The sequence below is a fragment of the Marmota monax genome, unplaced genomic scaffold (genome assembly GCF_021218885.2).
Source record: "Marmota monax isolate L192 unplaced genomic scaffold, Marmota_monax_Labrador192_F-V1.1 WCK01_AAM20220418_F8-fsc00018, whole genome shotgun sequence".
NCBI classification, from domain to species: domain Eukaryota; kingdom Metazoa; phylum Chordata; class Mammalia; order Rodentia; family Sciuridae; genus Marmota; species Marmota monax.
Window position 1 is genome coordinate 20,458,373 of NW_026692201.1, and position 13,924 is coordinate 20,472,296.

The following is a 13,924-nucleotide window of genomic DNA, read 5'->3' on the forward strand; positions in this document are numbered from 1 at the left end:
AAACGGATAGAGAAAATGTGAGATATATATATATATATATATATATATATATATATATATATATATATATGTATATATATATCACAATGGCATATTACTCAGCCATACATAATGACATTATGGCATTTGCTGGTAAATGAATGAACTAGACAGTATCATGCTAAGCAAAATAAATAAGTTCCAAAAAGTCAAAGGTTCAATGTTTTCTCTGATACATAGAAGCTAATCCAAAATAAGAAAGGGTGAGGAAAAAATAGATGATCAATTGAGTAGATGATAGAGAATGAAGGGAAGGGAAGGAAAGATGGGATAGGGAAAGAAAGGATGAATTTGACCTAATTTTCCTATGTACATATATGAATATACCACAGTGAATCTTACCATCATGTATACCCATAAGACACTAATTTTTTTAATATTAATTTTTTAGCTTTATGTGAATATAATATCTTTATTTTATTTTTATGTGGTGTTGAGGATCCAACCCAGTGCTTCACTCATGCTAGGCAAGTGCTCTACCTCTGAGACACAAGCAAATCAGATAGAGCACTAACCTCTAGGATATATAAAGCCCTCAAAACCCTTAACACCAAAAAAACAAATAACCCAATCAATAAATGGGTCAAGGACCTGAACAGATACTTCTCAGAAGAGGATTTACAATCAATTAACAAACCTATGAAAAAATGTTCAACACCTCTAGCAATCAGAGAAATGCAAATCAAAGCTAAGATTTCATTTCATCTCATTCCAATCATAACGGCAGCTATCAAGAATACAAACAAAAATAAGTGTTGGCGAGGATGTGGGGGAAAAGGCACACTCATACACTGCTGCAAATTGGTGCAGCCAATCTGGAAAGCATTATGGAGATTCCTTAGAAAACTTGGAATGGAACCACCATTTGACCCAGCTATCCCACTCCTCAGTTTATACCCAAAGGACTTAAAAACAGCATACTACAGGGACACAGTCATATCAATGTTTATAGCAGCACAATTCACAATAGCTAAATTATGGAACCAACCTAGATGCCCTTCAGTGGATGAATGGATAGGGAAACTTTGATATATATACACAATGGAACATTACTCAGCATTAAAAGAGAATAAAATCATGGCATTTGCAGGTAAATGGATGAATCTGGAGAATATAATGAATGCTAAGTGAAGCAAGCCAATCCCAAAAAAACCAAAGGCTGAATGTTTTCCTTGATATGAGGATGCTGACTCATATTGGCAATGGTGGGGGAGCATGGGAGAAATGTAGGAACTTTAGATAGGGCAAAGGGGAGAGAGGTGAAAGGAGGGTGCAAGGGGGAAGGAATGATGGTGGAATGAGTTACACATCACTACCCTAAGTACACCTATGAAGACACGAATTGTGTGCAAATACTTTGTGTACAATCAGTAACTTGAAAAATTGTGCCCTATATGTGTAATATAAAATGAACTGCATTCTACCATAATGTATAACAAATTAGAATAAATAAATAATTTAATAAAAAGACACTATTTTTTCTTAAATGAAGTAAATAGTAGAAAGATCAGTAGAGTATAGTAAAAGTAATAGGGGGAGGGAAGAAGGGAAGGAAAGGGGGAAGTACTGAGAACTGAATTGAAAAAATTTACACTGCATGCTTTTATATTATGTCAAAATGAATCCTAATGTTATATATAACTAAAAAGAACCAATCTAATGCCAAACCTCCTCAAATTATTCCATAAAATAGAAAGGAAGGGAACACTTCCAAACTCATTCTACAAAACCAGTATCGGACTGATACAAAAACCAGACAGACGAGCCAAAGAAAGAAAACTACAGACCAATACTCCTGATGAACATAGATACAAAAATCCTTAATAAAATATTAGCAAACTACATCCAAAACACATGAAGATAATTATACACCATGATTTAGGTGTAATTCCAGGAATGCAAAGTTATTACAATAAATATACATAAATAAATGTAATTAATCACATAAATAGAATCAAGGACTAAAATCACATGATCATCTCAACAGATTCAGAAAAAGCCTTTGGAGAAACCCATTTATGCTAAAAACATGTAAGATACTAGGTATAGAAGGAATAGAATTGAATGACAAAAAGGCAATGACAAAGTATGAACGTCATACTGAACAGAGAAAAATTAGAAGCATTTGCTCTAAAATCAGGAATACAAGAATGTTCACTGTCACCTATCCTATTCAAATAGTTCTTGAATCTGCAGCCATAGCAATCAGGCAGAAAGAAATAAAAGGAATTGGGCTGGGGATGTGGCTCAAGCGGTAGCGCGCTCGCCTGGCATGCGTGCGGCCCAGGTTCGATCCTCAGCACCACATACAAACAAAGATGTTGTGTTCGCCAATAACTAAAAAATAAATATTAAAAAAAATTCTCTCCCTCTCTCTCTCTCTCTCTCTCTCTCTCTCTCTCTCTAAAAAAAAGGGGGATACCAATAGGAAAAGAAGAAATCAGGAGGGCTGGGGTTGTAGCTCAGTGGTAGAGCGCTTGCCTAGCATATGTGAGGTACTGGGTTCGATTCTCAGCACCACATATAAATAAATAAAGGTCCATCAATACAAATAAAAAAATTTAAAAAAAAAAGAAGAAATCAAACTATCTCTGTTTGCTGAGGACATGATCCTACACTTAGTGCGGGGGTGGGGGGGGACTCCTAGAGGTGATATACAAATTCATCAAACTAGCAGGATAAGAGATCAACACATGAAAATCAATAGCTCCCCTATATTCCAATAATGTATCTGCTGAGAAAGAAAACAAAAATACTATTCCATTCACAACAGACAAAAAAAATTAAATATTTGGGAATAAATCTAACTGAGGAAACAGAGCTCTACAATGAAAATTATAAAACACTGAAATAAGAAACTAAAGAAGACCTTAGAAGATGGAAATTTTTCCCATATTTTTGGATAGGTGAAATTAATAGTGTCAAAATGGCCACATTCCCAAAAGCAATTTCAGATTTAAGGCAATTTCCATAAAAATACCAATGATGTTCTCCACAGTACTACAATAAAATGGTCCTAAAATTTACATAAAAGAATAAAAGACCGAGAAAGCCAATGAAATCTTGAGCAACAAGAACAAAAATGGAAGCATCACAATACTTAATCTCAAATTATACTCCAAGCCTACAATCACCAAAAAAAGTATTGTTTTGGCATGAAAACAGATAAGAAAACCAATGGAAAAGAATAGAAGACAGAGAGACAAATCCACATAAATACAGTCATTTGATCCTTAACAAAGCCAACAAAAACATAAATTGGAGAAAAGCTTTTTTAACAATGTTGGGAAAACCGATAGCCCTATGTAGAATAATGAAACTAGATCCCTACCTTTCACCCTGCACAAAAACCAACTATCATAAACCAATTAAAAAGTAAACAGAAAGAAGACAAATAGAGCAAAGGAAGGAGATTGGGAAAGGGAAGGGGATAGGAATTGGGATTGAGATAGAGAAATCTATGTTAAATGGATTTATCAATGTCAAAATGAACACCCACTATTATGTTAAACTACAATCCACTAAAAGTTTTTAAAGTTTTTGAAGAAGAAAAAACTCAGTTTTGTTTTTTAATGAAGAAGGGGTGTAGCTCAATGATAGAGAGCTTACCTAGCATTCATTAGGTCCTGTATGTGCAGCACCACAAAACATACAAAAAAAAAATCACCTGAAAAGCTCGACATCTATCTATCAAAGAAATTATATTCAAACCTCAAAATTTCCATAAGTAGAAAAAAGAAAGAAAAAACTATGGTGCAACATAGTTTCACTGATGAATTTTACCCAACAATTAAAAAATGAAATAATTTTATTCCTACCTAAACTTTTCCAGAGGAGAAGAACAAGAAACACTAACTCATTTTAAAAAGCTAAATATCAAACCCAAAGTTTATCAGAAAATTATAGGATAATATACATCATACAGACACAAAAATACTCAACAAAAATTTAGTCAAAGAATCCAGGAATATATAAGTACAGTGATATATTATTTTCAAATACAGTTTATCCTGGCAATGCAAATTGGCTTAATATTTGAAAATCATTCAATGTAATTCCCTAAAGCCTGGACTTCAGGTTTCAGAATGGCAGGGGCAGACCGGATTTAGGCAGGCTCTAAAATGTTTCTTAACCTCTTTAGACTCCATATCTATCTTGAGTATGTTCTATTCATGAAAAGTAGCAAGAGCTCAACAGCTAACAAGTCATATCACACAGCACAATGTAAGACTCTGTATTAATCAGCTTTTTGTTAATATAAAAAAAAAACCCTGAGATAATCAACTTGAAAAAAAGAAAGGTTTATGTTGGCTTACAGGTTTGGGGATTTCAGTCCATTATTGGTTGGCCCACTACTTCTGGCCTGTAGAACCCCAATACATCATGGTGGGAGGGCAATGTGGAGGAGGCTACTGATCTCTTGGTGATCAGAAAGCAAAGAGACAAAAGAGGAACTTGGGATACATAGTCTATTTTGAGACACACCCCAATGTCCTAAAACCTCCCCATGGGTCCCCTTCTTAAAGGTTTCTACCACCCTCAAATAGTGTCAAGATAAGGTCTAAGCCTTCAAAACATGAGCTCTGGGACTACAGATTGAACTATAGCAAGTTCTGCTTGCTGCATGTCCACCAACAATTCATTGCTTAACATCAACAAACTAACAACTGGCAAAAGCAATTTACTTGGCTAAAACCTTCATCAATGAGTCTAGGAAATAAACTCTTCCCCAAAGAACAGAGGAAAGTAATATAAATTTACTATACTATAATCAAGGCTATCACAAATAATGTTGATAATGTAACATTAATATCAAGAATTTGGGGGGATACCAGGGATTGAACCCAGGGGCTTTTTACTACTAAGCTACATGCCCAGCCCCTTTTTATATTTTATTTGTAGACAGGGTTTCAAGTTGTTTAGGGCCTCACTAAGTTGCTGAGGCTGGCTTTGAACTCACGATCCTCCTGCCTTAGCCCCCCAAGCCACTGGAATTACAGGTATGTACTACCAGCCCAGCTAATATCCAGAATTTTTAACAACATCACTGTGGCAAAGTGCAGGCATTCTAAAGATAAGTGGGGAGATAAAAAGTAAATAAAAACAAATCCACATGAACAAGGAAAACTAGTTATAAGTCATCTTTCCAGAAATCCAGGAAAAATGTATTTATAAATAAGTAGACAAACTAAAAGCCCATAAAACTTGCAAAGAAAAAAAATAATATGTTTAAGAAGTAGAATTCCTTATAAAGCTATATCCATATGTCTCACTGTCATGTCCAAAAGAGATGACAGAATTACCTGATGTATGCCTTCATTTAAGGATAACTATCATCATCTTCACCATTTTCATTATCTTTAGTATCTTCATTATCAAAGTAAACTAGTTTAAATTATTTTTTCCAGAATGCACTGCCTTAACTCTGCTTATCCTAGTACTTCTTACCATTTTTTCTGCCCACTGAAATTATCTGATGAAATTTTTCTACCACTATGCCATTATTTGAAGCACCCTCCTTTCATGAAAAATTTTCATCTTCAAGTATGCATTCTTGCCATGTAAACTTGAAACACGTCATAGAACAGCACTCAGTGATTATCAGCTCATTGTTTTATGCATCATAGACCAGTTGTGAAAACACTCAAGAATAAAATTTCTTTCCTATTCTAGGAATAGAGTTTTATTCAGTGTTTCAACTTTTTTCTAAAGTAGAATTTACTATGTACTTACCATTTTTATTTTCTAATACATTTGATGCTTGAACAATGCAGGGATTAGGGGGACTGACTTGCCAACACAGTCAAAACTCCAAGCATACCTTTCATTATTACTATTATTATTATTATTATTATTTAACACTTATATTAATAGGATCTTGCAGTTTGTTCACTTTCTTTTAAAAATCAAACTGTATACCTTTGTTACAATCTAAAAATGAAGTTCTTAAATATCTCATCTTGACTAGCTATGAAACAAAGGGAAAGATTAGTGAAAGGGGGGTGTTATGGTTTAGATGTGAGGTGTTCCTCAAAAGCTAATGTATGAGACAATGCAAGACAGTTTAAAAGTGAATTCTTTGGGCTATGAGAGCCTTAACTGGTTGTTAACTGTAAGCAGGTAGGGTGTGGCTAGAGGAGATGGGTTCCTGTGGGCGTGCCTTTAGGGTACATATTTTGTCCCTGGTGAGCTGAGCTTAGTCTCTCTCTGTTTCCTGATTGCCAAATCCTGAACTGCTTTCCTTCTCCACACCTTTCCATCATGATGTTCTGCCTCACTTTAGTCCCAGAGCAACAGAACTGGCCATCTATTGACTGAGACCTCTGAAACTATGAGGCCCAAATAATTTTTTCCTGCTCTAATTGTATTTGTCAGGTTTTTTGGTCACAGTGACAAATTAACTAACTAAAACAGGAATGAAATGCAGAATGAATTTTTTAAAACCATGTTATAGGCATATATAAATGTACCAAAGGGACTTTTACCTTTATATGTCAAAAGTACCAATCAAAAATAAGTACAGGAGCTGGGGATATGGCTTAGCGGTAGAGCGCTCCCCTCGCATGTTCATGTCCCTGGGTTCAATCCTCAGCACCACATATAAATAAATAAAGTTATTGTGTCCAACTGCGACTACAAAAAATAAATATTAAAAAAAGAAGTAAGTACATAGCCAGGCATGGTAGCATACACCTGTAATCCCAGCAGCTCTGAAGGCTGAGGCAGGAGAATTGGAGTTCAAAGCCAGCCTCAACAAAAGCAAAGCACTAAGCAACTCAGTGAGACTGTGTCTGTAAATTAAATTCAAAATAGGGCCGGGGAGGTGGCTCAGTTGTCAAGTGCCTCTGATTTCAATCATAGGTACCAAAAAAAAAAAAAAAAAAAAACATAAAGAAGCAAAAGGAAGATCAGGAGAGTGAGAAGGGTGGATGGGGTAGGGATTGAAATCAAATTCCTTGCATGTATGATTTTGTCAAAATTAACACAGTTACTATGTATAATTATAATGCTCTAATAAGTAAATAAAACCTTCAACAGTATACTGAGGAAAACTAGGCTTTAAATGTGCATTTGTAATTACCAAAAAGAACCATCTGTAAGTCAAAATAATAAAAATTCTATGCTGAATAGATATTATAGATAGTCCAAGTTATCTGTTCAATGGGAAAAAAGAAAGCACTTGCTATCTTCAGCTCCAATCTTTTTCCCTTTCTTTTTGATAGAACCACATTCATTTCTTCTTATGAGCAGATAATAGTATAGATGGTAAACTGCTATTTACTCAGCCCTGCCATACTCAGCCTGAGGAGTGAACAAATTTTCAGCTAGTGGATTAACTGGTTTTTTCTCTTTATTCTCTGGTGGTTTGGGGTTTTCTACTTGTTTTAGGGTTGTCTGCACTGGTAACTAAAACTGTGGCAGTACAAATATTAAGGTGGCTACTGACCTTGGATATCGCCTCCTTGATTTTCCTCTTCGTTACTATCCTCTCTAGACTGTCTTTGTGAGGAAGGCTCCTGCAGAATTAATCACCTACATAGTATGCTTCACTGGTTGCTGCAGTCTGGGTTTGGGATGTTCCCCAAAGGCTCATATGTTGAAGGCCTGATGTAGTAATGTTCAGAGGTGGACCTTTGGGACTGATTCATAAAGACTCTAAGCTCATCAATAGACTAATCCATTGATGGATTCATAGATGAGTGGACTACTGGGAAGTGGAAGAAATAACAGAAGGTGGGACCTAGTTAAAGGGAGTAGGGCCTTGGGGGCATGCCCTTAGGGATTATACCATCTCCTCACTCTATCCTATCCATCATGAGGTGAGTACCATATTCTACTATGTTTCCCCATCATGATGCACTGCCTCACCACAGACCCAAAATCAATAGAGCTAAGTGACCATGCACTGAAACCAAAAAACAAATAAATCTTTCCTCCTCTAAATTGATTTTCTTGTATTTTGTCACAGTGATTATTATGGATTATGTCTTTACTGTTCCACAAAAGGTTATGTGTGAGGCAATGTAGGAATGTTCATAGGTAAAAGGATTAAATTATGAGAGCTGTAACCTCATCATTGAATTAATCCATTTGATCCATTCTGAACGAACTGCTGGATAGTAACTGTATGTAGGTAGAGTATGCCTGGAAGAAGTAAGTCACTAGGAGCATGGCCTAGACTATGGCCTCTCCCCCATGCTCTCTGCCTGTCTTCTGGCTGCCATAAGCTGACAGTTTTCTTCTTCCATGCCCTTACACTGTAATGTTCTGCCTTACCTTTGCCCATAGCAATGAAGTCAGTCAACTGAAACTCTGAAATTGTGAGCCCAAAATAAAATTTCCCTCCTCTAAGTTGTTCCTGCCAGGTAGTCTAAACTCAGTGATGGGAAGTAGACTGAAACACTGGTCTACCTTGTCCTTCTGTGCCCTGATTGCCAACCCTGTCACTCACTTCTCCTTGTAGAGGAAGACTGGCATACTGTGATCCCTGCCCATAGTCTCCACATGTAGCAGTAAGATGGGAACCTTTAACTGTAGTAGGGCAGGCATTGTTGGGTCCAGCCTTCCGAAGCATTCTCTGATGCCTCTCTCTTTTCTCTATTCTACCATTCTGATAGTCCACTGGTAATTATGTAGAGGACCCCTGTGATGCATCTATAATGGTTACAATATGCTGTTTCTTTACTGCCTAGAACTGGAACTCTACCAGAGCATGCAACCTTTGCTGTCTCAGCACCCTTGCTTTAAATAACATTAAGCTCTCCATTTCTTTGTCAACTACACCATAAAGGTATTTCCTAGAGTTATTCTTTATGGCAGACTGGTATACAAATACATCTTCCTTGGTACCATTCTTATTTAATTAAACCATCTGTTTCTTGCACTGAACCATTTTACTATCCCTCAAACTTACCTTGTAATGACCTTCATATCCCCAAATGAAGGCACTCCTAAGGGAAGGCTGCCAGGGCCACCACTCCCTGTGCTGCTGTCCATGTTCTGGGCTTGGTACAGGCAGTGCTGATAAGTATTTTGTGTGTTATATGTATTAACACATACCAATAGGTTATATGGTGAAAAATGCTCAAGAAGTATGGAGAAATGTCTTTTTACTATCTAATGCAATTTACCGGAGACTAAATACTCACACAGATATCATTAGTGCCACAGGAATTTTATGCAGATACAACACTTGAGATTATTGCAAATAGCAACCAAATGTGGCTACAAAATTAATAGAGTAGTACAGTATGGACTACAATTAGTTTTATATAGTTAGATTTCAATACTCTATATTTGTTTACACTTTTCTTCACATTATAACTGATGCCATGTACACTCTATGTGTGCATGTGTTACACCAGTGTATGATAAAACAGACTATTATCTACATATAGTCTAAGAGATCAGGACATACCTAACTTTTTCTTAATTTTTTTTTTTTTTGGAATTTCTAGATATATAGTTCACTTGAAAATTTTTTCAAATACCCCTATATCTCAAAAACAAATTCATGTTATGTATATATACCCATGCAATTCTAACCCATTTTGTTCAAGAACCTAATGTATTTTCAATTTGACTCCATTAATTCTTATAATACCATGTATACTAAGAATTATTACTCCTACTGCACAAAGATAAAGACTCAGAGAAATTAAGCAACTTGCACTATTATAAGAGGAAAAATCTGAACTTAAGTCAGACAGTTCTCTGTCTAGAGACTATTTATACTCTTTTAACATCAGTGTATTACCTCTAAAATTCCCCAAATCATTCTAACATCATACAATATGGGAGAACCAATTAGAACCACAACTTGGAAATCAAATTTTCTTATCAAGTAAGGCTGAATATGCACAAAATCTACCTAGGTGGGAAACCTATCTATTTCGTTGCAAACTTTCACTAACATTCCTTGTCACTGATCCTAAATTATCCCTTATTCTGAGTATGCTAGATCATTCCCAACAGCATATGAGCATGAAATGAAACCATCCATAGAGTTGTGTACAGCTGCCTTCAATTTCCTTTCATTCTCTACTAAAATTCTCCATTCAGGATCTAATTTCCATCAATTCACTGAAACAGCTCTTTATAAGGGTCACAAATGACCTTCATATTGTCAAATCCAAAAGTAAATTCTCAGTCCTCATCTAATCTGACCCATCACCAGCATATACTTAATTAATTACTCCTTTTTTTTAAATCTGACATTCAAAATCTCTCTTGCCCTTGGTTCTTCCCTTCACTAGAAATTCCTTTTAAGCCTCTGTTGGTGATTCCTCCTTATCTTCCTGATTAAAAGTCAAGGTGTCCAGAGCTTAATCTTCAGACCTCTTTTTTTAGCTATACTAACATCTTGGGTGATCTCCATTAGGATCAGAATTTTAAATATTATTTCTTGCTAATAAATCCCAAATTTGTATCTTTAGCCTAAATTCTCCCCCAAATCACCAAATCAACTTTTCCCCTTTTGATGTTTACCTGGGATCTAATATTATTAACACATTCAAAATCTAACTCTTGCTATTTACCACCGTCACCTCCAACTTGTTTTCTCTAATGTTTTCTCACTGTAATTAATGGCTCCTATTTAAGATAAGAAGCTTCAAAGTGAAGCTTTTCTCAAATATCTCATGTCTAATACATCATCAAATAATGTAATCTCTTTCTCCAAAACATTTCCAGAATGTGTGACTTCTTAATCATTCCCTTGCTACCAATATAATCCAAAGCCCATCATCATCTCACATTTGTGAGGAGAATTTGTCTAGAAAACCTAAAGACGGTAACCTTCTTAATCATTTTCCATTTTTGTGGGTAAGAGATACTTATATAATTCCATGAACAGATCATTACATCTAAACCCAGAATCAAGATGACAAATAAGTTGAGCCAAGAAACTAGTCGATTAATCTTGTATCTGCTTGAGGTTTCATAATAAGAAGTAAAATAAGGTAGTAGGAAAAATTATTGAGGTATTTTTATTATCCACTTGAGAATACTCAGGTAGGGACAGCAGCCAAGGATTCAGAGAAGCAGCCTATAGCCATATCTATATAGTATATATCTAGCAGGAGCAACTGCTATAAAACAGATCTTGGAACACTTGAGGAACAGATAGATTTTACACTAAATCAAGTAAAAGGGAATCCTATCATTTGCCAGTTCATGATGTTTTTAGTGGCCATTTTAACGGTGTTTAAACATAGGATCTTTAAGAGATGACTGGGCCATAAAGGGTCCACTCTTATATATAGGACTACTACTGTTATAAAAGGGTAAGTTTGGCCCTTTTTACTTCTTGGTCCTTCCTCCAAAGGACAACGCAGCAAAAAGGCTCTTTACAGAAACAAGCACTTTGGTATTAGACTTCCTAGCTTTTAGAACTGAGACAATAAGTTTCTGTTTATTATAAAATATCTATTCTGTTATATTCTATCATAGAAGCATAAAGCAAACTAAATTTAAAAAGTTGGCATCTGAACATTGAGAAAACCCTCAATACATTTTTTCACCACCAAATAAAGCCTTGAAAACTTATATGGATTTAAAACATTGAAACCTTTTACAGGTTACATAGATAATCAGATCATGGACAAATTATAGACATTGAAATATTTGATAATAAAGATTGTATATTTCTTCTAGGAGTAAAAGTATATTAGATAACAGATTTTTTAAAATCCTAGAACTCAAATCCCTAACAATGTCTAAGGCAGATTCCTTCTGAAGTATTAACATGGAGGGCCTCACATAAAATATCCCTAGTGCCAATGCCACAAAGACAAAATACTGGAATAGTCAGATCATTATCCTAACCCAATATGACATTCCAATCAACAAAAACATTGTAAGGGAACCAGTCTTGAATCAAAAGACTGTATTAGTTCTAATACTACATGCATGATTCCAAAAATAACATTAAGAATTCTTATAGTTATAAAAATCATTGTGTATTCACTACATCTCAGATAACTATGATAGTTCTTGTAAGAGACACAAATAACTGCAAATAGCTTAGGTACTGGTAATCTGTTTTAAAAGTGAAATTAATGAAAGGTCACCTAAACATTCCTACACCTTTTGTAGGCGTAATAAAAATTTCCTAAGAAAGCAAATTAAGTATGTACCTTTCAGAGCTGTAGTCTTTTCATTTTCATCTGGACCTCCCTGCTGGATTTGTGCCATGCTTATCCAAACTGGCAACAAAATTAAAGAGCTCAAGGAAATAGACATCAATCTTCAGACAGTCTAGAATGAATGAAAGCAATAAATTAAGGTCTACTCAAATCCTACCTACTCCATGAGGACTTCCTAGCTCCTTCCACTAGAAGAGGACAATCTCCTCTCCTGATCTGCCACTACACTTTGTTGATCACTATTCCATAGCTCTTACTACAGCCTGCTTTGCATTATAGTTATTTATGTATTTATTTGGCTCAGTTAATAGTTTACAAGCTCTAGGAATATAGGTATCAAGCTTTTGTCAACATTGTAACTCTCATGTCACCATACACAATATCTTAAATCTGTATGTATTTTGAACTGAATTTACCCAAATTTACTAATTAGTTTCAATTCCTTATCAACTAATGTTTTCTTAAAAAAATAACTTCAGATAATTTTAAAAACTTGCAATTTCATTTAAACAGTAAGTATGTGTCATTAACAAGGTCACAACATCTTCCTCCTAAAATATGAAGTTAGAAGGAGAAAAATAAACACATAAAGCATCTACGAATTACCTATACTGTAATTAGAAACACAACTTAAGGAAAAAATTAGCCCATTTAAAAATGAAACTATGTTAAATTCATTATCTGGTGATAAATGGTATACTTTATAAATGGTCTCAAGTCGTTATAATATAAAATTTTGATTTATTACTAGTTCTGTTCTACATTGGCCAAAGGGAAGGCATTAAAAGTACAAATAAATTACTTTTCCAGGGGTGCCTATGATCAAGAATAGAAACACTATTCCTATTCCAAAAGTTTAAAAGGAAAAACATATAACACATACAATGGAAAAATATAAGCTAAAGTTAGTCAATTATACATAACTACAAGGGAAATTATAAGACAATTACATTGATGACAATAAAATACAACAGATTATTCCCCTAAGATACCCAATTGATTTGCTATGCACAAAGCAAACTGTGGTTTCCATTTAAAGATACGTCTTATGATTATCTTTAAAAAGAAATGTATTTCTGTAATTAGCAGAATGTTGGAGAAATAATCTAAAATTTACTTATTCTGCAAACAGGTAAAAAGTTTTAAAACATAATAATGAAAATAAATATTTTAAACCATAAATGTTCCAAATAGACATTACCAATGTTGCCCATATCTCAAGTTTAATTGCAGGTGATATAAGAGAAAGGACCCTCTGACTCTCCAACTAACTAGCCATGAATCCATGATATATTATTTAACTTGTCGGTGCTTCATTTTCCATATGTGTAAAATGGAAATGATAATCATGCCTCCCTCATAGTGAAAGCTAACTATAAAACATTTAGTATAGTGTCTGATTTATAATTAAGTGTTTGACATATGTTGGCTTATAGTTTTCAAAATTGTTGTAAATGAATCTTCACCACTTAATAACAACTCTGTGACCTCTAGAGAGGCACTTAATATCCAAAATATTCAGTTTTCTCACTTATAAAATGTGGCAATACCTCATATAATAGTAGTTAAAAATGTATAGCCAACCATTGCAATATTATTGCTACCAAATGAGATCTCCTAAAAAAAATAAAAATAAAAACTAAAATTATCAGTCAACTGCTACCATCTGAATCTGAAGTGTCTCTAAAGGCTTATGGGTTAAAAGCATGGTCATCGCCAATGGTGCTATTTGGAGGTGA

At 34.7% G+C, this 13,924-nt stretch overlaps 1 protein-coding gene across 8 annotated transcripts in view; it reads right to left on the reverse strand.

Annotated features, from left to right (window-relative positions):
• Positions 1-13,924, reverse strand: part of Fam172a (family with sequence similarity 172 member A) — a 487,335-nt gene that overhangs the window by 441,358 nt on the left and 32,053 nt on the right. For 6 of the 8 annotated variants that reach the window (XM_058574621.1, XM_046428568.2, XM_058574598.1 and 3 more), the window contains one exon: positions 12,177-12,297. The exons of the other annotated variants lie outside the window; for them this stretch is intronic. In XM_058574621.1, the coding sequence (XP_058430604.1) occupies positions 12,177-12,282 (106 nt within the window). In that variant the 5' untranslated portion in view covers positions 12,283-12,297. The remainder of the gene's footprint in view (positions 1-12,176; positions 12,298-13,924) is intronic. 8 annotated transcript variants of the gene reach the window in all.